This window comes from Sebastes fasciatus, chromosome 3 (assembly GCF_043250625.1).
Source record: "Sebastes fasciatus isolate fSebFas1 chromosome 3, fSebFas1.pri, whole genome shotgun sequence".
NCBI lineage: Eukaryota > Metazoa > Chordata > Actinopteri > Perciformes > Sebastidae > Sebastes > Sebastes fasciatus.
The window spans coordinates 41,122,658-41,148,598 of NC_133797.1; the positions used below are offsets into that span (position 1 = coordinate 41,122,658).

Genomic DNA, 25,941 nt, shown 5'->3' on the forward strand with positions numbered 1-25,941 from the left:
CCCACTGGCTAACCAGCTAACCTGCTAACCGGCTGCACGTCTCAGCGGCGTGTTTTGGTCTCTTCGCCCGGGTGTAGCCTGCAGCGCTACGGCTACAGCCAACACACTCAACCGCTCCACCTCTACCTGGCTGGCTTCGTAGCCTCATCATCATCATCTGGATTACAAAACTCTTGGATTACAGACAACTCTCCACTCCATCATGTTGGGCATCAAACTCCTCATCTGGATCGCTCTGTGTTTCACCGTCACAAGCGCCACCCTGCCGCTGAAATACTCTGCAACGGAGCTGCTGTCTCTCCGATCCCACTACACGATCCCTCCAGCTCTGCTTCCACATCGGGACATCCTCAAACGACCCAGATACGTGCATCGTGGATCAAGACGGAACTTTCAGTCCACCAAGCACAACAACAACAACAACAACAACAACAACAACAACAACAACACAAGCATTCCCTCCTTCTGGTCCACTAAGCCCCGCCCCACTCGCACTGCCACCCGTCCTGTCAATCATAGTGTGTTGTCCCCCCTGCACAAAGCAGCCACCTATGCACCACTGGTCTGTCTAAAACTGGCTCTTTTTAACATTAGATCCCTCACTAGCAAGGGTTTGCTGATTAATGAATTTATTATGGACAACAAACTGGACTTCTTATGCCTCACTGAGACCTGGCAACAGCTAGATGATTTCTCCCAGCTCAATGAAGCTGTCCCACCTGGCTTTAATTACACCAGCAAACCCCGTGCTTCAGGGAGGGGGGGCGGTCTTGCTGTACTTTATCGTGACAGCATTAAAGTCTGTACAGTCACCGTCCCCCCTCATTCCACCTTTGAATGCTTAGCAATACAACTCACAGGCTCCACACCCATCATCATTATCACCATCTACAGACCCCCAAAGCCCTCTGCCCTCTTTCTCACTGAACTGTCAGCATTATTAACCTCTGTGTGTGCCATGTCCCCTACTGTCATCCTTCTAGGAGACTTCAACATCCACATTGACAATTCTTCTGGTTTTACTAATGATTTCACCTCACTCCTTGAATGTCTAGATATCACCCAATATGTCAATTTCCCAACCCATAACAAAGGACACATACTTGATCTAATCTGCTGCACTGGTATCACCCCTCATAACCTCACTAATGCTGACCTCCCCATCTCTGACCACAAAGTCATCCTGTTTGAAATCTACGCCCCCCTATCCAAAATAAAAGAGCAACGGACCATCTCCTTCAGAAACATCAAGCATATCAACCCCACAGATCTCATCACCCTTATTAACTCCTCCCCCCATCCTCCTCCCCTGCTGAACTGGTGAATCACTACAACAACTGTCTCTCCTCTTCCCTGGATACCCTGGCTCCCGTGAAAACCCGCACAGTCTCCTTCACCCACACCGCTCCCTGGTACACCCCTGACCTCCGCCATCTCAAAACCACCGGCCGTCAACTAGAGCGGTTATACAAAAAGACTGGACTTTCAGTGCACATCCAACTCTACACAGAACACCTCCACCGTTACAAGAACGCTCTCTCCACCGCCAAATCCTCTTACTACTCCAACCTCATCAGTACCGGTCAAGGTAACACCAGAACCCTCTTCTCAACAGTAAACCACCTTCTTCAGCCTCCGAGAACCCTCCCCCAAAATACCTCCACTGATCACTGCACTGCCTTTCTGGAATTCTTTGAAAACAAAATCAACACCATCCACCAACAGCTGGCCTCATCCTGCACCTCCCCATGTGACCCACCCTGGATGTCAACCTCCTGCCAATTGCTCATCAGCACCCTCTCTAACTTCACACCCACAACGGAATTAACCATCACTGAGCTCATTCATAAAGCCAAACCCACTACCTGTCAGCTCGATCCCCTCCCCACCATCCTCGTCAAAGCCTGTCTGCCCTCCATCTCCCCCATGATCACAAGAATAATTAACTCCTCCCTCACCACTGGTATTGTACCCGCCACCCTCAAAACTGCTGCAATTACACCAACCCTCAAAAAACCCGGTGCTGACCCAGCTGATCTGAACAACTACAGGCCCATCTCCAACCTCACCTTCATCTCCAAAACCCTTGAGAGAGTGGTCGCCGCCCAACTTCAGTCCCACCTCAACTCAAACAACCTCCATGAACCCTTCCAATCTGGTTTCCGCCCCAAACACAGTACTGAAACAGCCCTGGTCAAAATCACCAACGACCTCCTCCGTGCAGCTGACTCTGGATTGCTTACCATCCTCATCCTCCTCGATCTCACTGCTGCCTTTGACACCATCTCCCACCCACTACTCATCACACGTCTGACTGATATTGGTATCACTGGTGTTGCACTCACATGGTTCTCCTCATACCTCACCGACAGACAACAATTTGTAAAACTGGACAATCACAGATCAAGGTGTTCCGCTGTTTCCCTGGGTGTCCCCCAGGGGTCAGTATTGGGTCCACTCCTGTTTATCATTTACCTCCTTCCTCTCGGCACTATCCTCCGTCATCACAATGTCCTATTCCACTGTTATGCCGACGACACACAGGTCTACATTTCAACTACACCCACTGCTGCCCTCCCACCCGCCTCCCTCACCGCCTGCCTCCAACACATCAGGAGCTGGATGAGCAGGAACTTTTTAAAACTAAACAGCAATAAAACCGAGGCCCTGCTCATCGGCTCCAAAAACAACATCTCCAAATCTCAACCCACCATTGCTCAAAACCTCACCATTGATGGCTTTTCATTCTCAAACCACGTCAAGAGCCTTGGGGTCACCCTGGACAGCACCCTCTCCTTTACATCCCACATAAAAAACGTCACCCGGACTGCCTTCTTCCACCTCCGCAACATCTCCAGACTCCGCCCATCCCTGTCCCACTCCAGCACTGAAATCCTGGTTCACGCTTTTGTCACATCCCGAATCGACTATTGCAACGCTGTCCTCTCTGGCATTCCCATCAAACTACTCAACAGACTCCAAATCATTCAGAACTCTGCCGCCCGGATCATCACCCGCACCAAATCCTCCGACCACATCACCCCCATCCTCATCCAGCTGCACTGGCTCCCTGTTAAATCCCGGATCGACTACAAAAACCTTCTGCTCACCTACAAAGCCCTCCATAACCTCGCCCCCACCTACCTCACAGACCTGCTCCAGGAGTACGCCCCCTACCGTTCCCTCCGCTCATCATCAGCCGGACTTCTGACTACCCCCACCTCACGCCTCAGCACCATGGGAGCCAGGGCATTCAGCTGCTCTTCTCCCAGGTTATGGAACTCACTCCCCCCACACATCCGGCAGTCTGAAAATATCACATCATTCAAATCCCTCCTCAAAACCCACCTGTTTAAACTGGCATACTCTCTCTAGCACTCATCATCACCCATCCTATGTGTCTGTACAAATATGTCTCTGTCATGTCCTGTTGTTTTTATATTGTTTTATCTGTCTATGTTTTAATTAATTCTTGTAAGGTGTCCTTGGGTGTCCAGAAAGGCGCCACCAAATAAAATGTATTATTATTATTATTAATATTAATGAGAGCTCTGTTTCACTGTTTGTATTTGACAGTTTTTAACCTGCATCCTGTTGGATTCAGGTGTTTGGAGTTTACATTTTCTAAACTTCTACGTTCTAAACCTTCTTCAGCTCTGAACACATTATTAAACATTGAATGATTTCAAGCAGGAACGTTGTCTTCTAAACTTACATCATTTATTCTTTATTCAGATTGAGTGGCTGCAGTTTGTCAGAGATCAGCTGTGCTTCTCTGGCCTCAGCTCTGAAGTCCAACCCCTCCCATCTGAGAGAGCTGGAGCTGAGTAACAACAAGCTGCAGGATTCAGGAGTGAAGCTTTTGTCTGGTTTTCTGGAGAGTCCACACTGTAGACTGGAGACTCTGAGGTCAGACACCATTTTTTACTTGTGTACTGAGATTAATATGATGTGAAAGTTGTGGTGACACTAAACTGCAGACATAAGGTTGATATTATACTGATCCATACTGAGTATCTTAATGCTAAAGTCCATTTTCTCCTTCAGTGGTTTAGTCCATTGACTGTGGCAGAGCAATGTTGAGCTACACATTTAAAACCTTCATATATCACAACACCTGACTTCCATCATGTTAAAATAAATTATAAAAAATACATAAATATAAAGAATAAATAAATAATCTCTATTTCAGCTATCAGACAATAACAAATATAATCACTATTTGTTTTTTCTATACATTTTATGAAGCTATATGATGCTTTTACTGACTGAGGAGTTTAAACTGAAGATGCTCTGATTTTATGACTCCACTGTTCCTAAAATATATATGTTGTAGATGTCTTATCTTAAAATATCTTTTGTTCACTTTCCCCCCAAAATCCATCCTGACATATTTGACATCTTTAGAAACTTTGAGATCTTGAGTTGAATCTTGAATCAGTTTCTGTGGTTCTTATTTGTGTTTGGCTGCTCAACATGAGTTTGTATAGATGGATCCACTGGTGGAGCTGTCAGAGTTTCAGGGTGTTTCACATAGAGTCCTTTTTAAACAAACCAAACTCGGTCCTCTTAAATTGGACCAAAAAGGGGACCAACAGAAAAGGGACTCAGTTCTGTTTGTGTTCACATTGTTAGTTCATTTGAAAGAGGACTCAGTTCTGTTTCTGGTCCACTTCAGCTCTAATGGGGCCTCAGTCCTCTTTCTGTTCACACTATAGTTGAAGAAGTTGAAGTTTTAATTTCATTTTTGCATTTGTTTATTTTTTTAATGATTTTATTTCAGCTACTTTAACAAATGTAGTAAATTTAAACAGTGACTGAAATGCTGTTAAAACACATTCACTATACACAGCCTATTTAAAAAAACTCATTCTGCAGCTGCACCACCATCCTGCTCACTCAGAAATATTAACAGATAATATACAATATTATTATGTTCCATCAGTGCGACCAAACACATCAGGAGTGATAGAGATCATTATTTACTGATCCTACGGGTCTAAGCTTCATACTGCTCTAATTGACAGCTGTCTCAGTCACAGTGTTATAAAAATGAACGTTGCAAAAGAAGGACAAGCCGAGGTTTTATTCTGAGCTGATGGGGACTTGATGCTGTGATAGATTTAAATGTGAGGGCAAAAAACGGTGTTCAAAGAAATGACTGACCGCACATAAAAGCTGTAACTTTAGATAGTCCTTAGTAACAAACTAATATCTTTAAACTCAGACATGAACCTCCGCTAATGAATGCGCTTCGATACGCGCTTTAATACGGACTGAATGAATGAGGAAATAAAGCAGCGTGAGCGTAAGCTGCCATGGTTCCGTGGGTGCATGCCAAAGCTCTTACAGTAATTTTCGTTTCCTCGCTCCTCGATCCTCGCTTGAACCGGAAGTTGTTCTGGTGGGCCATATTGAACAGCGTTCCAAAGCCCTTATTTGTGCATCGAGGAGCGAGGATCGAGGATCGAGGAGGCTTGCTGGAGGAGCGAGTCACTTAAAGGGGTTTATATAACCTGACAAACTGACTTAAAATAACTCTCTGCATTCATTAGAAAGATTTGTCTTTTCATGATCTGTTATTTCCCCCGTTAACTTTTATTAATGAAACTATTAAAGTCAGAGAGAGAAGGAGAGTCTGTCTGTCAGCAACAAACACCTTTTACATCATTTATCCTCATTTCCATTCAGTCACATGAGGCTGATAATTCCTGAATGTCGGGTTTGATATACATCATTTACATTTTCCCTTTAGCCTAATAAATAATGTCCAGTGTTCAAAAAACACCATAGTCATATTCTGAGTTATTAAATAATGAGCTCACAATCAGAATATCAATAACTATAGACGCTAATAATGAATAAATAATATAAAGTTATTGTGCCAGTAGAGATGGTTCCTGAGCCTCTAAGCAGTCCACAGTAGAAATACAGACTGCAGCTTGCACTTGTCTTTATTAGTATTAGATCAGTTCAGACACAAACAGCTGTTAAAGCTGACTGACAGCTGATCCAGATGTGATCAGCTGCTGCTGTCATCAGAAACGGACGTCGCTTCACGTGACATGGTTTCCTTGCGTCTCTCCATGCTTCCCTGGTGGGGGGGACTAAGACGCAAGGAAAAGACGCAAGTGAGGGAAACGGGGATGCAATTAAGAGCTTTAGCATGCACCTAATGTTGTTTTTCCAGGCGTAAGTGTACAAGCGCGTGTGATCTGTCTACGGCAACTCTAGAGGGCTTAAATACAATGGCAAAAGGCCAAGCGAACCTGGAGCGCTTTGTGTTCACAATGCACAGATTAAGCGAGCCGCAACGCAGACTTGAATCTGACCGAACTCGGACCACCTCCCGAGGAGGTCTGAGTTCGGTTCGTTTCAGAGGGGTCTGAGTCCTTTTGGAGTGTTCACATATGTGCAAAAAATGCTGACTCATCACTCTGAGTTCGTTTGGAGGGCTGAAAGGGACCAAGTGTGAAAACAACCTAAGACGTGAAGTCACTACGTCTTTATTGAAGTAGCAGCACGTTGTCATTAATATTAATGAGAGCTCTGTTTCACTGTTTGTATTTTACAGTTTTTAACCTGCATCCTGTTGGATTCAGGTGTTTGGAGTTTACATTTTCTAAACTTCTACGTTCTAAACCTTCTTCAGCTCTGAACACATTATTAAACATTGAATGATTTCAAGCAGGAACGTTGTCTTCTAAACTTACATCATTTATTCTTTATTCAGATTGAAGTGGTGCAGTTTGTCAGAGATCAGCTGTGCTTCTCTGGCCTCAGCTCTGAAGTCCAACCCCTCCCATCTGAGAGAGCTGGATCTGAGAGACAACGAGCTGCCGGATTCAGGAGTGAAGCTGCTGTCTGATCTTGTGGAGAGTCCACACTGTAGACTGGAGACTCTGAGGTCAGTAGAGGGTCGGAGTCGGTCCATGCTGGTTCCAGCAGTATTGCAATAAACACTCAGCAGTCAGTGTGTTACTCCCGTGGGGTATCCCTGCAGCTCCACTGTGTGGACAACCAACCAGTAAAGCCTGGTTTATGCTCGCCGTAGTGAAGCCGGCGTGAGGTGCATGCGGCAGAAAATTACGTCGCCACGGCTTTTGCGTGATGCGCGAAGGCTCCGCGAGTTTTGAATTTCTGTTACAACACGCCGTGTGCGCTGTCTTTCATTTCAACATGGACGCCTTCGAGGGAAGACTGGCCGAGCAGCTTCGCCTGTAGAGACATCTCTACAAGTGTTCATTGAGAGACCACAGGGACAGTCACATGACCACGGGGACAGTCACATGACCACGGGGAGAGTCACAGGGACAGTCACATGACTACAGGGACAGTCACATGACAACAGGGACAGTCACATGACCACAGGGACAGTCACATGACCACGGGGACAGTCACATGACCACAGGGACAGTCACATGACCACGGGGACAGTCACATGACCACGGGGAGAGTCACAGGGACAGTCACATGACTACAGGGACAGTCACATGACAACAGGGACAGTCACATGACCACAGGGACAGTCACATGACAACAGGGACAGTCACATGACCACAGGGACAGTCACATGACCACGGGGACAGTCACATGACCACGGGGACAGTCACATGTCCACGGGGACAGTCACATGACCACAGGGACAGTCACATGACCACAGGGACAGTCACATGTCCACAGAGACAGTCACATGACATTAAATATTATAATAATGAAATATTCCTCACTCTGGGTAAAAAGAGGTTTTCTGCTGCAGGCTGTGAAAGAATCTGAGAGATCGTTTTGTTAAAGATAAAAAGGTCTGATGTAAAGAGCAGCGACCCGAGGGGAAGCACCGAGAGACAGGAAGTAGTTTAGACTTGGAGGTCAGGAGGTCACAGTAATAATTACAGTACACAGATGTAATGTTTGGCGGTACGTACGTCGGTGTTTACTATTGTTGCCAGGCAACCTACTCTCCTCTCCGGTACCACTCGTTGACTTCTTGCTGATACACTTGATATCTTGTTTGTACGCCTCCTGGTGTTTCGGAGCATACTGCAGTGAACAACGCTCTGAGCATAAACGCCTCTGTGTATGCTCGTAGCGTGCTCGCCATCTACGCAGGCCCTCGCCACGGCGTCTCACGTCAGTATAAACAAAGCTTAAGAGTTGCTAGTGCAGCAACAAGGATGAGAACCCTCACAGCCAAATTACCAGAGGTCCTTCTACTGGGAACCGAGCCTTGGGTTCCTGCACTGTTGGGTGAGAACTGTCACTCTGCAGAGGAAGCTTCACCTGGCACAACAAATCAGGGATTTCTCCCACTGAGTGCAGTTTCTCCTCTTTTTCATGTGTAAATGTGTAATTGATATTGTCACACAGTACATCGAACACAGCACAGCACCCAGTGAAGTTACCTTCTGCATCTACCCATCCTAGTATTAGGGTCAGTGGGCAGCTACTATACAGCGCCCGGGGAGCAGTTTGGGGGTCCGGGGCCCCCCGACAGGAACCGGTGACCCTCCGGTTCCAGAGCCGTCAGACTGAGCTACTGCCCCCCCCACATCCTATGTTTCTTTTCTTCTCTGCATTCTTTCATTCTTCCACAAACAACAAAAAGCAACCTGATAATGCAAAGCAACATTTTACAGTCAGTCAGCAATGTTTTTACAGACGTGTGAATTTACAGTCGAGTGAAAAGTGTAGTTAGTTGTGTTTTCTTTGGATGTGTGTTGGATCGAGACTAATGACTAGTTATTTCCTTTAATGTAGACACAGAACATGATTATCAGCAGTCAGTTGTAGTCTTCATGGTGCAGATATGATAAGCATTTAATTCTGATAGATTAATGCTAATTCAAAGAACGGACAATTATTTTAAACTTGTTCTATAACTTTTGGGTCTGTGTTGATCTCTACAGGATCAACATGAAGGTCTACAGAGCTGCCAGACACAAAGAATGTGAGTATTGAAACAACTTCCCCCATTCATCAAACTATTGTACATTCACATCTGATCTTAAAATGAGAATGTCCTCATTGTACAACAAAACTGTTACTCAGGTCCATCTTTGTTCCAGCTGTTAAGATCACGTCTATTTGAAGAATATTCATCAATATTCTCTTTCACTTTCAGGGGACTCAGATGTCAAACTGAATGAGGGAATAAAGCTACCTGAGGACGAGGAAAAGGTGAGAAAGGAGCAGTTGTACGGTGTGAAATCCTCCAGTTTAAACCATTGATGACTTTACTTGGACATTTATCAAGGATCTACCACTGAAGAACTGTAGTGTATTACACCTGCAGGCAGACATTCATTTAATGACTTAGACTGCATTCACCTGCAGAAGTTAATAGTGTGGAGTGAAGATCACTGAACTATCATTTATTTACTAAACTTGGCCTCTGAGCTCTCGTAGCTGGCAGGACCACCATCAGTCCAGGAGCTGGTGCTGGTACTGGTGCTGGTACTGGTGCTGGTGCTGGTGTGTTAGTAAATGAGGAGCTAAATACATGGTGATTATTGAGACCCATGTTCTTGGTGTAGTTCCTTCTGTGTCATTCTGTTGTCCATTGAAGTCATTTCCTCTCTGACTCATACAGGGTGCTTGAGTTGAGTATTGACAGTGTGGCTCTAGTATTTCATCACTTTATTAAACACTAAGACAAGTTGCTATTTCTATTAAAATAACTAATTCTGTGCCTTTTTTGATTCCAGGCTCCAACATCCTTCTCACCTGAGCAGACAGCTGAATCTTCATACAGGTAATCGTATAAACTCTGGACCCAGAGTGTGTAATATTGATTGCCAGAAACTATATTTAGTTTTGGACAAAACCAACTCACTGTGACAGGGTGGCTGGTGCTAGCCTGCATCGGTCACACACAGGATCCACACCAGACATGGACTTGGCTAGCTTTACTTTAGACCAGTGGAGACGATGTAAAACCTTTGACCTGGATAATTGTATGTCGTCAGGAGATTAAAGAGGAATGTACCCTATCTGAAGCCTTCTTCTAAACTTCATCAGGAAACCGTGTCCCCACGTCTTCCTCCCACTGAATCCTTCACAAAGTTGAGGTTTCCAAATTATGAGAGTTTAATAAGGAATGAACATCACCAGTAGAGCGCTGCAGGGATGACGTATTTATGTAGGCCAACAGGAAGTTAGCATCACTCTGGTTCCCTCCACTAACAGCCAATGGGATTGTTCCGTTGGGTTTGGGTTATTGCAGAAAATCAGCTGTTTGGTAAACACACGTTTATGATACTGACACGTTTTGTTCAGCAAGATAATCTCCACAGCATCCAGCCAGCTGTCCTTCCTGCATCAGTCAGTTTAAACTGTGTTGTTTTTAGTCTGATTATGACTCTAACTTCTTCATATTTGTGTAATATTATCATACGATCTGCTCACCGAGCTCTGATTGGTCAGTAGGAGATGCTTTTTATATATGTGTTGATCTCTTATCTGGAACATAACCTGCTCCGGAGCAGGTCCGCTGTTTGAGGAAAAACTATCAGGTCCATTTTCAAAGGGGTCCCTTGACCTCTGACCTCCAGATATGTGAATGAAAAATACATTTGCATAAAGCAGCATATTTGTCCACATCCATGTTGATAAGAATATTAAATAATTGAAAAATCTCCCTTTAAGGTTCATTTTGAATAGATAAAGTTTGCATTCAAGAATAATTTGACTAGTTTATATGTGAATTTGCATATGCTTGATATATGGACATACATACCAGTATTGTAATATTGTCTTTATTAATGTGTTGATATTGATTTTAACATATCACCTAGCCCTAAAGGGTATTAAGTCTTATCTGTCAAGGTCTTAAAAAGCATTCAATTTAATTTCAAAAAGTATGCAGACATAAGTGATAACGTTCTTTTTAAAACAGGCTTTGCCTCTTAAAAAGGATTCTGTTTTTCCTTCAACAGGTTTGGGTTGAGGTGGCAGCAAACTAACGAACTCTGCGCTAGCATCCTGCCTAGGAGCAGGCCGTGGTTCAACCTCAACATCAGAAATTAGATTTCAACATGGAGCTGTTTGGCTCCAGTTTATAAGCACAGATAAAGATGTGGATGGTGGTGATATGTCCCACCAACTTTAAAGAAAGCATGTCATATCCCAACCGACCTCGTTTCCTTGCTGAGGCCTCGACTAAAAGAGAGAGACTAACAGGCCAATAAATGCTTGTTATATCAGTTTGGCCCTCTTTGTCCTACAGCTTCAGGTGTCCTGGTCCAGGTGTGTTCCAGTGTGCTTTGACTGGACTGGTGTTCGTCATGGCTCAGGAGGCGGAGCTACTGTACAGGACCGTCCAATGGGATGAGAGCTTCCTCCAATCAGCTGGCAAAATGGCTGCAGGGCCGCTGTTCAACATCAAGTGTTCTGAGGATGCTGCTCTCCGTCAGCTCCACCTCCAACACTGTGACACAAAGGAAGGTAAAGACATTGTTCAAAACGAATCAGTAAAATTGCAAAAATGTTTATTAATGTGTACTTTGTTGGAATTAGCTGCATTAGGTGACGTGTGAATATATATATATATATATATAGAGTATATAGAGTATATATGTATATATATATACATATATACTGGTGGATTATTTCTCTGTTGTTACAATGCTAATTGTCATTGTATTTTACATCGTTGGAAAGCCTGTTTATTTACCTTCGCAATGATGTCCCACTTGTAAGAATCATGCATTTGTGGGATGAGCAGCACAGCTGATTATGTGGGTAGCGCCCAAGAAAAATTTGCCAAAATGCTCCATCAATGGTAAACAATGTATTCTCCTGTTGGTATTGACTCTTGTTTTGAGCTGTTTGGTGGATTGGATGATTGAACTCTCTATCAGTAACAAGGAACAAACATGACATATTGGCTATTTTACACTTCATTCATTTAATCCACCGTCAGGAGCCTCAGTAGCGGTGGAAGATCCATACGCAGCCACAACAGCCTGGCACCTCCTCCTCATGCTGGTCACCAACCTGGTCACACGTTGCTGTGGGATGGCGTTCCATTCCTCAACCAGGATTCGTTGCAGGTCAGCCAACGAGGTTGTGTTGGTCACTCTAACACGTACAGCACGCCCAACCTGATCCCACAAGTGTTGAATTAGGTTGAGGTGTGGACTCTTGGCAGGCCGTTCCATTCTCTCTACTCCCACATTGTGGAGGTAGTCTGTGATAACCCTGGCTCTGTGGGGGCGAGCGTTGTCATCTTGGAGGATGAAGTTAGGTGCCAGATTGTGGAGATATGGGATCGCCACTGGCTGCAGAATCTCATCCCGATATCTCCCTGCATTGAGATGGCCTTCAATGATGACAAGCCTTGTTTTGCCAGAGAGGGAGATACCGCCCCACACCATGACACTGCCCACACCAAAAGCTGTTACTCCATCGGTTCAACAATCAGCATAGCGTTCTCCGCGTCGTCTCCATACTTTGACCTGCCGTCCAACTTTGGCAGACAGAACCTGGACTCATCACTGAACATGACATTCCCCCACATGTTCAGGTTCCATTGTCTGTGTTGTTGACACCAGCGCAAACGGGCCTGACGGTGAAGGGCAGTCATTGCAGGCTTCCTGGTAGCCTTATGAGAATACACTGTTTAGAGCATTTTGGCAAATTTTTCTTGGGCGCTACCCACATAATCAGCTGTGCTGCTCATCCCACAAATGCATGATCCTTACAAGTTGGACATCATTGCGAAGGTAAATAAACAGGCTTTCCAACCATGTAAAATACAATGACCATTAGCAGTGGAACAACAGAGAAATAATCCACCAAACACAAGTTTCCAAAGTTTGTTTTTCCAGTTTATATATATATATATAATTCGAATGGATTTTATGCACAACAAAGGCCCTTGGCCTTGGAAGGAGGTAACTAGGTAAAGAATAGAGGTGAAGTGGCACATCCTCGGGATGCTCCAGAGTTAGAGGCAATAGATTGTGGCAAGTGGTAAGAAATGAATTGGGTAGATGAACCTGTTAGCATTAAAACAAAAGTTGAACAGCTCTTTGCTTTCACAGCATTGCTCTGTGATGGCCTGTTTTCTGTCGCTCACATCTCTGATGATGGAATGAGCATCTTGGAGCCGCTGGAGATTACAGACACTCATGTGGTTGTGAAGATCTCTCACCTCTCTGCCTTTGGCCTGATCTGGGATACGATTCGGAACCTCTTATGGCCGATACATGGCCAAGTTCTGCTGTTCCTCCGACCTCCCAAGATAAGACATCAAGTACTCCATGTCTTTCTGCTGAACAGCAACGTCGATGTAACCAAGGTAAAGCCATCTGTCATATGTGCTCATCATCAGCCAGAACTCAGCTATTTCCACAAAGATGATTCCTGTCAGTCACACATTGCTCCTTTTATTTATGACCCTCATGCTGTGGTAAGATTGTGTTTTCGTTTTTAGTTTTTCTTTCTGTGTTTTGCTCTCGGCGCTGCCTTTCTGTCTGCCATTGTCATTCGTGATCCTTCCACCAGGTGGTGTAAATAGTAAACAGTGGTCTAAAGGTACGGTGGCCATGAGAGCTCAACAAACTAGAACTTTTAAAAAACACAAGCAAGCACACTAAATTTAATTGTGTTTTACAAGCAAATTAAGAAAACATCTTCACCAACGTGACAACAAATCCTGCAAATAGGGAATAAAACAAATACAGAAACCTGCTGCACGAAGCACAGACGACGAGGGAAACTGTTTCCAGGGGAAATTAAAAAGTGATGCACACGGCTGCGACACACTTGTTGCATCAGTGGTGTTGAAAAGGAGGGACATGTTCTTCAGTGGTTGTCCTCCTACCCCCCAAGACAGATCAGCCTTTGTTAGAACTGATTGATGCCGGGTCCACACTACACATGAATCAGCTGAGTTTAGTCCTGATTCCTCCTGACCGTCGTCAGCAAAGCCCTGATTGATTGATGCTTCTAAAGATGATCTTTCCAGATGTTCCTGTGGTGTGAGGTATATTCAGAGTGTTCTTTACATCCCCCGATCGGCTCTGAAGTCCATCCTGGTCACACCGGTTTCAAATGGTAAATATTAAACATGTTAAATATCTGTGATGGGATCTCCTGTTGTGTGACGCAGTCACGCGGGAAAGAACGACAGCCAATAGAGAACCAAGCTGACTGAAGAAGGAAGGACAACCACCGCCGTCATGGCGGCGGGGGCTAATGCACGAGCTAATGCACGAGCTAATGCTAAACGTGGAGCATAAAGTAATGGTGAGATGGAGCTCAGAGATGGAGGACCAACGTGTTGATTAGTGTTTAATTTAACGTGTCTCCGTGTCTTCATCCGTCCATCCTTCCTCAATGTTCACTACGAAGTAAAAACTAACATCACTGATTCTTCCTGCCCGTCGTCGGCCATGTTGGTTTACACTAAAGTCTCGTCTGATCTCAGAGATTTAGAGAGATTTCTGTGTTTAGTTGTTGTTGATGAATGAATGTGTTAGTGTGTGCTGTTGCTGTTTCTCTCCAAACACTACAGGAACTAACCTGTTCAATTTAACACAACATGTGGTTATGTGAGGGCTCTCTCACATTTTACACATCTGGTTAGATCTGAAACATCTGTTAGTGTGGGCCAGCATGAAGTGTCCTCTCCCTCTGCACCATCTCATACGGAGAACCACAAGGTTCCATATTAGGCCCTATTTTATTTTCATCACCCAGCTGTACGTCCCACTGGAACCTGGTGACCCGTGCTGTTTTTACTCCCTTGTGAAGTGCATTGAGGATGCAAAATGTTCCGTGGCAAAAAGATTCCTGCGACTAAACCAGAATCAAACTGAGGTCCTTATCTTTGGCCCTGCAGACACAACAATCAACACTCTTAGGCCTCTGTCATCAAATGTAAATTCCCACCCAAGAAATCTGGGTTTATCTTTGTTATCTTTGATTCTAGTTTAAAATCTGATCAACCAAAGATCTCACAAAGTTCCAGCCAGACAGCCTGTCTGGTTTAAAATGACTCATTACTGGCAGCAGGAAGAGAGACCATATCTCCCTGCACTGGTGTGTTGGCTTCTATTCACTGGTTACCAGTGAAGGACAGAGTTGGTTTTAAGGTTCTTTGATTTGTTTTTAAAGCTCTGCATGGACTGAAACCAGGTCCCCTATTCCACCTCCAGACCCCTCAGATCTGCTGACTCACCGCTCCCAGTTAGAATCCCGCGCTGATTGGGCTCTTTAGGTTGTTGGTCCTGAATGGAGGAACAGTTTCCCCCTCACCATTACATCTCCCTCCTCCAGTGATAACTTCAAACCTGTCTTAAGACCCGTCTCTTTCCTTTAGTCTGTCAGTAGTCACCTTGAAGACTGGTCACACTCTGTTTTTATTTATGTCTTTAGTTTTATTTATTTGACTTCTGTGCAATGCTGTCATGTTTTGAGGATTTTAATCCAGAATTATTTATTCTACACTTTTATTAATTTACTTGCATCCTCTTAATTATTTCTGTGTTTTATTTGGTTCTAATTCTCATCGCTCTGTGAGGCACTTTGGTCATTTGTTGTTTTTACGTGTACTCTATAAATACAATCGACAATATGAGCATTAACAGCATATTAAAAATGTTCTGTTTCTGAAGGTTAAGGCCCAACAAGAAGGTGCTACGTACATCCCGAACACTGCCGACTGTTTTCTCAACTTTGGTCAAAGTTACAGTGTCCACTGTGAACCTGGGAGCTTCAGAATACAACCTGATGTGAGTCAAGTCGCAGAATTATCATGAATATAATTTTGGCCGCATGTTGAAAATAGATTCACAATTAAGAAAGTACCAGATAAACATTTTTAACAAGATTGAAAATGACGAGATGCTTCTGGTTTTCAGCGTGCATCATTTCGCTCAAATTATGGACCAAATTACCATCCGACATTTGAAGTTATCCTGACTACAATCCCACAGGAAGTGACTCTGATGGTCCGGAATCCAGAGAGGACAGGAGACGTCTGGAGACGTGATCTGTTTCAAGCAGGTAAAAATTACCTTTTTATTATTTGGATAAATTTTGAGATCAGGATTATTTCTCATTCGCTACGAACACATTACATTACACTACTCTACCAACGTCAACATGTGGATACCCGACGGTACCATATTCTCACAGCGACATGAACATCTGGAATGAAGCTAAGTGGTGAATGAGAGTGGTGTGAAAATGGTCCGCTTTGTTTCATGTACGTATCATAACGACGGCTTGTATATCCTCCGTCCTCGCTCTTCCCGTTTCCCTTTCTGAATGATGGATACAGACTACCGCCGCCTGCTGGTGTGGAGAGTTATTTCCTCTCACAGGAGCAGAACGTACGAGCTAACTGACCGTCGGCTGTCGTCTTTGCGGTTTGTTGGAGTGCGACTTGTCGGCCAAAACAAAGGCGACGTGAGGCGACGCGACAGTCAGCCTTCATCACCGCTAGTTCTCTGATGTCGGGTCTGTGCGTCCCCAGCTTAAGGAAACAAGCTCTTCATCTATGTAAACAGAACTAGTGGTATACCGACGGGTTAATAGAGGGCTCCTTCATGAAACCATCCATCCATTATCTGTAACGGCTTATCCTTAGAGGGCTGATCCCAGCTGTTATTGGTGAGGAACACCTAGACAGGTGTCCAGTCAATCACACAGCTGACACACACACACACACACACACACACAGACATGCACACTCACATTCACACCTACGAGCAATTTAGAGTCGTCATCAGGGTCTGAAATCAGCACCCGCCACCCGCCAAAATGTGGGTAAATTGTTGGCAGTGGCGGGTGAAATCATCAGGAGGAGAGTTAGTAACGTTAGCTGTTAGCAGCCATTAGCAGCACAGTCCTGACTGGATAAATAACGAAGCTGCTCACGTTAACGGAGGTGCCATTGAGTTATTATTATGAGACATTCACGGTCTGCCCAGCAAAAGGACTATTGGGTGAAGGTAAAATACAACGTTATCATGATGTGTTCAAATGTAATCTAGTAAAATTACGTTTTTGGTGAGAAACTTGAATAAATCCAGTTGTTTGTAGGAGATGTTTTCACATCAGTAAACATTAGATATTAAAGAGGGAATTATGACCTGTTAAACTTCATAACAACTTACCAAGATTTTTTTTTTATCAAAGCAATTGTGTGTTTTTATGTAAATGTTGTCACTACACTACACCACACTATTATCTGATTTATGTTATTACCGAGAAGTCAATTCAGAGGGATGTGATGTCATCAGTCAGCGCAATGTTATTATCGCAAAGGTCAAAGTTCAGAGTGTGACGATGTCTTCAGTCAGCGCAGTAGCGATTAGAGAACGTGCTTGTTGTTTACATTTGTGTGCGAGTGTAGCGGTGCACAGAATGATGTCCCACAGGCTCAGTCTGGTGCTACACATTTATTTAAGATGTCCTGCAAAATGTAAAATAATGCTTTAGGTTGACATCGCTACACAGTGTATTCTGCTTCTATCTGGTACACAGAGATTCTCCTTATCTCACGTATTCACGAGACTTCCCTGTGACGCTCCCTTCACATACACGGCTTCTGTAGCGACACTGCCACCTACTGGCGATCTACTGGCACAACACCCTAATAATGACACTGGCAATAAATAACACTGTACCCTAAATTATAACCACATTGAACTCTTTCTTCTAATAAACACATATGAAACATTACAAACTCTCTTCACTTGCATTACACCCAAGAAATGGTTCTCTTTTATAACCTACACATGACTGATTATGCCACACGAGCGGTTCTGATTGCTTCGTGTAAAGATAACTTCAACAGAACCGGGAAGAATAAAAGTTGACAAAAGGAAGATGGAGTCATGTCTCTTTAAGGGTGCAACACAAATAACCACTACAGATGACAATAACAAAGTACAGTACAGTACTGAGTACAGTACCCTCCCAGCCCCAGAAGCTACGGTGTAATTCAAACACTGTAATTTACCGTGCATGTAATGTTTTTTTATGTAAAATATATCGAACATTGAATGACATCAGATCTAAAATGTTATTTCTTCATTTAGCGCATTGATTTCAAAAGTGGCAGATAAAGTTTCTGAGTGGCAGAGAACAAAAATATACTTACCTGCCACAGTGGCAGGAAGTGAAAAAAGTTCATTTCTGACCCTGGTCGTCATTTAACCTAACCGACAGTACATGTCTCTGAACTGAGGGAGGAAGCCGGAGTAAACCCACGCCAACACGGGGAGAACATGCACTCACCACAGAGAAGAATCATGAAACCAAAAAAAAATCAAATATGAATGTCTCCCTGTTACAGGCTCCGTAACTTTAAAACTAATCAGAGTGGTAGGTCTGCCTAGCATTAACTATCTTTGCAGGTTTCCAAACTGCTGAGGCTGGCCCGGCTCCTTCCTCTGTGTAGATACACTCGTTAAAGAGGTGGCTGCCACTTGTGTGTTTTGGATTATTAGTGTTAGCGTAGTTAAAATAGAGTTTTATTTCTTGTTTATATTGAGTTGTTTGCCAGCTCAGCTGTGATCCTAATTTCTAGTTTGCAGTCGTTTTTGTTTTATTGAGTTATTGATTTCGGCGCCATTAGAAGTCTGTTCCTAATTTACATTTTATGTCAACACTTGTGTTCGCTTTTGTTTGCTGCAACTTTGTTGGTAAATTGCCTGCAGCCTGTTTTCTATCATTTTAATTGACCATTTAACAATAAACGGCTACGGTACGCCTGATACCACCGGCTCATGTTGCTTAGACCTTACTGGGACGTAACACTCCCTTTTGGTTTCTGCTTTTGAACACAGAACAACTGATTGACAGAGCAGACATGTTGCTGTACAAAACATGACGTTTCATTTCAGTTGAATTGCTCTTTAAAAGTGGTTGTTGTTTTTTTCCGTGGTTATCTCTCAGATCTAACAATGGAAATCCCTCAGAGGAACGTCCCACCAGAGGACAGCGTCCCACCAGAGGACAGCGTCCCACCAGAGGACAGCGTCGCAGCAGAGGACAACGTCTCACCAGAAGACAACGTCTCACCAGAAGACAACGTCTCACCAGAAGACAACGTCTCACCAGAGGAGAGGCTGCTGAGGGTTCGAACAAAGTTTGTAAACGGGATGTCTGATCCTAATCTGAACAAGCTTCTGGATGAACTCCTTCAACGTCGTGTTATAAGCGATGGTGAAATGCAGTCAATCAGAACAAAAACCAAGAGAGATAAAGCACGAGACCTGATCGACACGGTGCGACTAAAGGGACCTGAAACCAGCAAATTCCTGATCGCTGCTCTCCGTAAGGAGGATCCGTGGGTTTTCAGAACTTAGGATGAAGCAAAAGCAAGATGCTGGAGTGTGATGATGAATCTCTATAATATCTGGCTGTTTCAGAGACTCACATCACTTATTGTTGTCTTTAAATGATAAATTCTGTCGTGGAAGCCTGTGTGGACTTTCACTCTGAAGGTGATTCACTGAAGTTTGGGGGAAAAGTGAATTCATTTTCAAGCTCTTGTGGTTTGGTCTCAAGATTTTATAATCATTTACTTGTGATAACTACTGATGTGTTGTCGGTGATAAAGACCTGTGATAGAGAGCTCATGGCATTTCTATATGTTTTGGGACCGTCTTCTTATTGCTAATTTTTGGAAGTTATTAATTTAGTTTTCATTAGGGCTGTCTAAGTTAACGTGATAATAACGTGCTAATGCAAATTTGTTTTAATGCCACTAAATTCTTTAACGCAACTTGTGATTTTTAGGTTGCAGCAGCTCAGTGTTAAAGCTAGAGTGAAGATACTGTCATTGGTCACACGGCCCTATTACTGTCTCTTACTGCTAATCAACGCAGACTTCACAGCTGCAACAAAAGACCATTTTACAAATAGCAATAAGGGTATGGATGAATATCATAACTGCCCTTGATAATCTATAGATCTGTGTTTGTTTGGTCATTTTATTCGTCAGTAGACCTTCTGTAACTTGTGCCTACAATAAAGATTTCATTGCAAAACAAATAAGTTTGGATAAAAGGCGTCACACTGTGATGGAACCAAAGTGAAACTCATTGGATGGATGTTGAGCAGTGAAACTATTCCATTAAGAGATGGTGTCTGCAGACATGAACTAGAACAGACAGATGCTGTTATTAAATGAGACCTCAACTGAAACATAGATAGGAGCTTTTTGTTGTGACAAAGACAGTTGTTCTAATGCAACAACTGTCATTAACAGTGCGGACAAAGACCTTTTAAAGGCAACGGAAAGATTCTGGCCTCTTATCTGGAACAGATGTTGCCTTCAAGTGAAACTGGTGAGCTCGTGTTTACAACACGGGAAGTCGTGTACACCATGTGCGTGGCGTTCAAGTGGTTAAGTGGTGAGAACACCGCTGCTAAGCAACGGCAATGTTAACGTTACTGTCAGCATCCAGAAATCACCACAAATCATATTTTCACTTATGAATCAATATTCTGGCAGCCATGTTGAGATCTGCTGAGGAAATTCCAAGCACCGCCCACCAGCCGGAGCTCAGCCAATAGGAACGCTCTCTCTCTCTGAAGTGACCTGTGATTGGTCAAAATCTCCCGTCATGAGCTAGATGTTCTAAAGCCTGAAAACAGAGCCATGAGGAGGAGCAGAAGTCTAGTGATCTCTCAGAACACTTGCATTACAATCTGCTGAAAGGTTATTATGGGATGTCTGCCCAGAGATGCCAAAAACATTGTTGCCTACTGAAGCTTTAAATTGACTTGAATTGTAAGTCGCTTTGGACAAAAGCATCTTCCAAATAAATATCATGTTGTGTCTTAAGAAATAAAGCGGTTGCTTTATAAATAAAACAACCGGTTGCATTGGCCGACACACCGTCGCTACTGGTTTCCTTTCCACAGCTTCCACCGACAGAATCATCCCAGAGGAGAAGAAAACATCAGCAGTGAGCAGATAGTTCTGTTTACATGGAGATACAGAGCTAACATGCTGGCATGTAGCTACATGCTACCGCTATGAGACGGTGTGTAAACACAGAGAACATCAGGGTGGAAAATAGAAGATGTGAAACAGTAGTCAGTTCATTATTTCTGGTAAAAGACACCTGATAAACGTATGGAAGTAATCAGAGTAATGGTATATTAGTTACTGTAGGAGCTGTCTCTGTGTTACCATGACTACAGACCGGTTAACGTTACACTCACCGGAGCGTACCGTAGCTGAAAGACTTTCTCCTGTACCATGTCAACATAACTGCAGGTGGGATGATTAAACATGCTGTGAATAATTCATATTGTCATCTGTCTACTCAAATAAAGTTTGACTGTGAAACAGAAATGTGTTGTGTTGCTTACAGTCACTATTTACTACCTGTACTCTTCTACATGCATGACATCAAATATATATAATATATAAATATCAGCTGTTTAAACAGTGTAATTACATAAAGCCTTTGTGAAAGAACATGTTATATTTAGATGATGGGAGTACATGAAGACTGTTCTGCTGGTTCTTGCAGACTTTGCTCATAGTTAGGAGGCGGATGAGAGAGTGATGCTCTGTGGGCGGGGTCACCTAGCTGGAGGTTCTCCTCTGGTTCTAACCGTTCCACCAGGAAACCCTTATATGGCTTGCAATTCGCCACCGACGTCACCAGTGTAAGGAAAAGCTGCAAAGCGATTTTTTAGACCCATTTTCTGACAGATGGAGGAGGAGAAAAAGAGAGAGGATGATCTTTTATGATACTATGGTGACCTGTAGACACACTGGGGACAGATATTGATGTTTAAAAGACATGGAAAAGTGCATTTTGCATAATAGGTGACCTTTAAGAAGAGATTTAAAGGAAGTGGGATACTGAGTTGAGATACTGAGGGGCCCGGACAGCAAAAGCCCGGTGATCTTTGTTGACAAGTTTGGATTTTGGAACCATTAGTAAGAGTTCTGCCAGAGGATGTCAAGCATCGATCAGGCTCATAGGGAGTCAGCAAATCACAGAAATACTGTAGGCAGAATCTATAATAATACATCATCATTTATTATTATATACTGCTGCTAGTTTAATCTATAATAATACATAATTTATTATTATATACTGCTGCTAGTTTAATCTATAATAATACATCATTTATTATTATATACTGCTGCTAGTTTAATTAATAATAAAACATAATTTATTATTATATACTGCTGCTAGTTTAATTAATAATAAAACATAATTTATTATTATATACTGCTGCTAGTTTAATCTATAATAATACATCATTTATTATTATATACTGCTGCTAGTTTAATTAATAATAAAACATAATTTATTATTATATACTGCTGCTAGTTTAATTAATAATAAAACATAATTTATTATTATATACTGCTGCTAGTTTAATTTATAATAATACATCATTTATTATTATATACTGCTGCTAGTTTAATTAATAATAAAACATAATTTATTATTATATACTGCTGCTAGTTTAATCTATAATGATACATAATTTATTATTATATACTGCTTGTAGTTTAATCAATAATAAAACATCAACATTTATTAGTTGATTAGATTTTGTTTTAATAAAATAAATCTGTAAAGTAACTAAAGCTGTCAGATAAATGTAGTGGAGTAAAAAGTAGAATATTAGGAGAAGTAGAAAGTGGTATATGTAAGTATGTACAAGTATGTCAAAATTGTACTGGAGTAAATGTACTTAGTTACATTCCACCACTGATAATATAACATAATAGTGAGTCAACATGAAGTTGGGTCAGATTTGATCAGTTCTGATTCTGCTTGTTGATTCTTCTGATTATTGGAGTGAGAAAATCAAAGTGTGCTGTAAGCAGAAAGAAACCACCTTTATCTGCAGCAGATTCAGGCCTTCATAATAAGTCATTGATGATAAATGAGGCGTTGGATGAATGAATGAAAAGAAGTGTTTTCCAAACAAATCACTGGATGGATACACTCCGTTTAATATTTTAAAATGGATTTCTTTTGCTTTGGGAGTTATGGGGAATTTTAGATATTTAGTTGGTAACATGTGAATAGTTTCTTTCTGATAGATTTGTGAAAGTGAGTTTCTGTCAGATACTATAGGGTATGAGATGTGATTAAACATATTTCTAATTGTTTTGTTTGGGATTTTGATTTCACTAAAGTCACAGCCACCAACTCAAAGTTGTGGGAGACGAGGTGTGATTCCTCTAATCAAGCAGATAATAGAGTTGGGGATGGCTTTAGTTATGGATTTAAATATGTCACGACTGGCAATTAAATTATATCTAAGACAGAAATTCTCATACGACATGATACAACCACTACTATCAACTAAGTGTGTCACCGTGTCACACTGTTTACCATTGGCAGAGCGTTTTGGCAGATCTTCCTTGGGCGCTCCCCACATAATCAGCTGTGCTGCTCATCCCACAAATGCATGATCCTTACAAGTTGGACATCATTGTGAAGGTAAATAAACAGGCTTTCCAACCATGTCAAATACAATGACCATTAGCATTGTAACAACAGAGCTTAGCAAGCTATGTTCATTTTCATAGTTAAAGTGGTCTTTAGTTAACTAGACATATTCATCTGATTAGCTTTATCTAGCTAGTTGGGCTGAACATTTAAATATATATCAAGCTGTGATTTTTCTTACTAATATTGTGATTTAAATAGATTATTTTCTATAAATCAATCTCCTGTTTTTCTGCTGATGTGATGGTCTAATGTTACACAGTTACAGTGTTAGAAAGTACATTTACTCAAGTACACATTTGAGGTACTTTAAGAGTATTTTCCTTTCATGCCACTTTATACTTCTACTGCAGGACATTTCAGAGGGAGACGTTGTACTTTTTACTGCATTTATCTGCATTTACACTCTATATTTATCTGACAGCTTTAGTTACTTTATTAACATATAAAAATGTACAGCTGAAACGATTAGTCAATTAACTTATTAATTGATTGACTGAAATTAATTGGCGACTATTTTTGGTTGTTGAAGTCATTTTTTAATAAAAATCATTTCATGTTTCCAGCTTTACAAATGTGACGATTTGCTGCTTTTCCTTTTTAATAATTTTATTGTATATAAATCTATCTAATGATATGTCATAGTTTAACAGTCACAGGGGACGTTTTCTTTCTTTTAATACTTAAAGTACATTTTCCTGATTATACTTACATACTTTTACTTAAGTAACATTTTCAATGCAAGACTTTTACTTGTAGCAGAGTATTTTTACAGTGTGGTATTAGTACTTTTACTGCAACACTGCACAGTTGTCAACACAATACGTTTTTATTAATAATCACAAACTTGCTTTGGAAGTAACCTGAGGTAGTTTATAACAAAACAATGACCATTTTAGCATTCAGTCATTCATATGATATTACATTAGTGGTTTACTTCATTAGTCAAAGATGTTCCGTGTTTAAAGTAATCAGCTTGTTGAAGGTGAGACAGCTCAGTCTGGGTTCAACTTTAATGGTATATTTAGTTGTAACAGTTTGACTCTGATCAATAAATGTCAGGTTGTCCTGTATAATGTTAATAATGAATATCAGTGAGGTGTTTCTTCAGCTGATAATCATAATTCAGATTGATACTCTCTGATCAGCATCACTGTGTTCATGTTGTTGAGTCTAATTGTCTGATAAATGTTAGTTGTGACAGCGACAGTACAGGTACTTATGGTTGACACCTTGTCTACGTACAGTGCAGGTAATAACACCTGGCAGGTGTGTCTTTGTTAAAAACAGCAGGAATGTGATGAAGGTGTTGGCAGTTCTTGTTCTTCATCTGTGCTCGTTGTGTTTTTAATGCAGTGTGTTTCTCTGCTTCACGGTGTGAATAGTTGACCTCATAGTCATATCAGTAACAGTTCAATCAGGAGAGACCCCGTATAGAATGAACAATACATTTATTACAAGATACATAATAGCAGAATATTGCAAAGTCTTTGGCGATCGGACTCCGTCGTGACGTAGTATATAAAAGGGGGGGAGTGATTCCGAGATGAGATTAGGTATATTCCCCCCTGGAGTCTAGATTCAGAAAGTGACAGCGTGTTTATTTAGATTGCAAATGTTGTTGAGATTCTATACTCCGTTCATATCACCACCGACAAGAAGTCACTGTTTACCGTGATGAAGCTGCCACCTGGTGGTTTCCTGGAGCGTCCTCTCAATATCAGCGTACATGAGCAAGTTGCAGTTTGTTTATATAGTTATATAGTTTATATAGTTTTTTAGCCTCCAAAATAATATTCATGTTTTAAAAATGTCCGTTGTTCCTCTTTAATGAACAAACTTCAGCCAGATCACTAAATGTGTAATAAGACAGTCGGACAGTAAAATCAGCTAATTCTTGTTTATTAAAGCAGGAGAGTTAAAATAAAGGAACATCTTCATCACAGACTGAATGCTGAATTCACTACCAACACTTTAACTCTTCTCTGTGACCATCTGAGCTTCAGTGTCGGACAAGTCTGGATATTCTTCACCAACAATCAACAAATGATTTTAGTAATAAAGTAATGTCTCCACAGAGAGAAGAAGAGGAGTCATGCTTCTGTGGAGGAGCCGATGTCCAGATCCAGAAAAAGACCTCGACTGCAGACGAGTCAGACCAGAACAAGACCTGGACCTCAGACAGCCAGTCAGACCAGAACAAGACCTGGACCTCAAACAGCCAGTCAGACCAGAACAAGACCTGGACCTCAGACAGCCAGTCAGACCAGCACTGTCCAAAGTAAGACTGTAGATGTGTCTGCTGATGTCTTCATGTCTGGAAACAGGACTTGTTGTTTTAATACACTGACTATTGTTGTGACAACCGTTTAAGATCTGCTCCACCAGACATATCTGCTCTGCATCACTTCCTTTCTGAATCTGAACCCAAAAGAAATACTTATATATTTTTATGTTTTGTTTTTATGATAGCACTCCGTCT

General features: G+C 42.1%; 1 protein-coding gene across 1 annotated transcript in view; it reads left to right on the forward strand.

Annotated features, from left to right (window-relative positions):
- LOC141762920 (uncharacterized) overlaps positions 1–25,941 on the forward strand; it is an 80,403-nt gene that overhangs the window by 22,016 nt on the left and 32,446 nt on the right. Inside the window, exons 10-21 of the mRNA XM_074627089.1 lie at positions 3,736–3,909; positions 6,734–6,907; positions 8,907–8,947; positions 9,122–9,177; positions 9,705–9,751; positions 11,225–11,442; positions 13,044–13,300; positions 15,621–15,737; positions 15,867–16,011; positions 18,913–19,323; positions 24,816–24,834; positions 25,538–25,740. Coding sequence (XP_074483190.1) covers positions 3,736–3,909; positions 6,734–6,907; positions 8,907–8,947; positions 9,122–9,177; positions 9,705–9,751; positions 11,225–11,442; positions 13,044–13,300; positions 15,621–15,737; positions 15,867–16,011; positions 18,913–19,323; positions 24,816–24,834; positions 25,538–25,740 — 1,862 coding nt within the window. The remainder of the gene's footprint in view (positions 1–3,735; positions 3,910–6,733; positions 6,908–8,906; positions 8,948–9,121; positions 9,178–9,704; positions 9,752–11,224; positions 11,443–13,043; positions 13,301–15,620; positions 15,738–15,866; positions 16,012–18,912; positions 19,324–24,815; positions 24,835–25,537; positions 25,741–25,941) is intronic.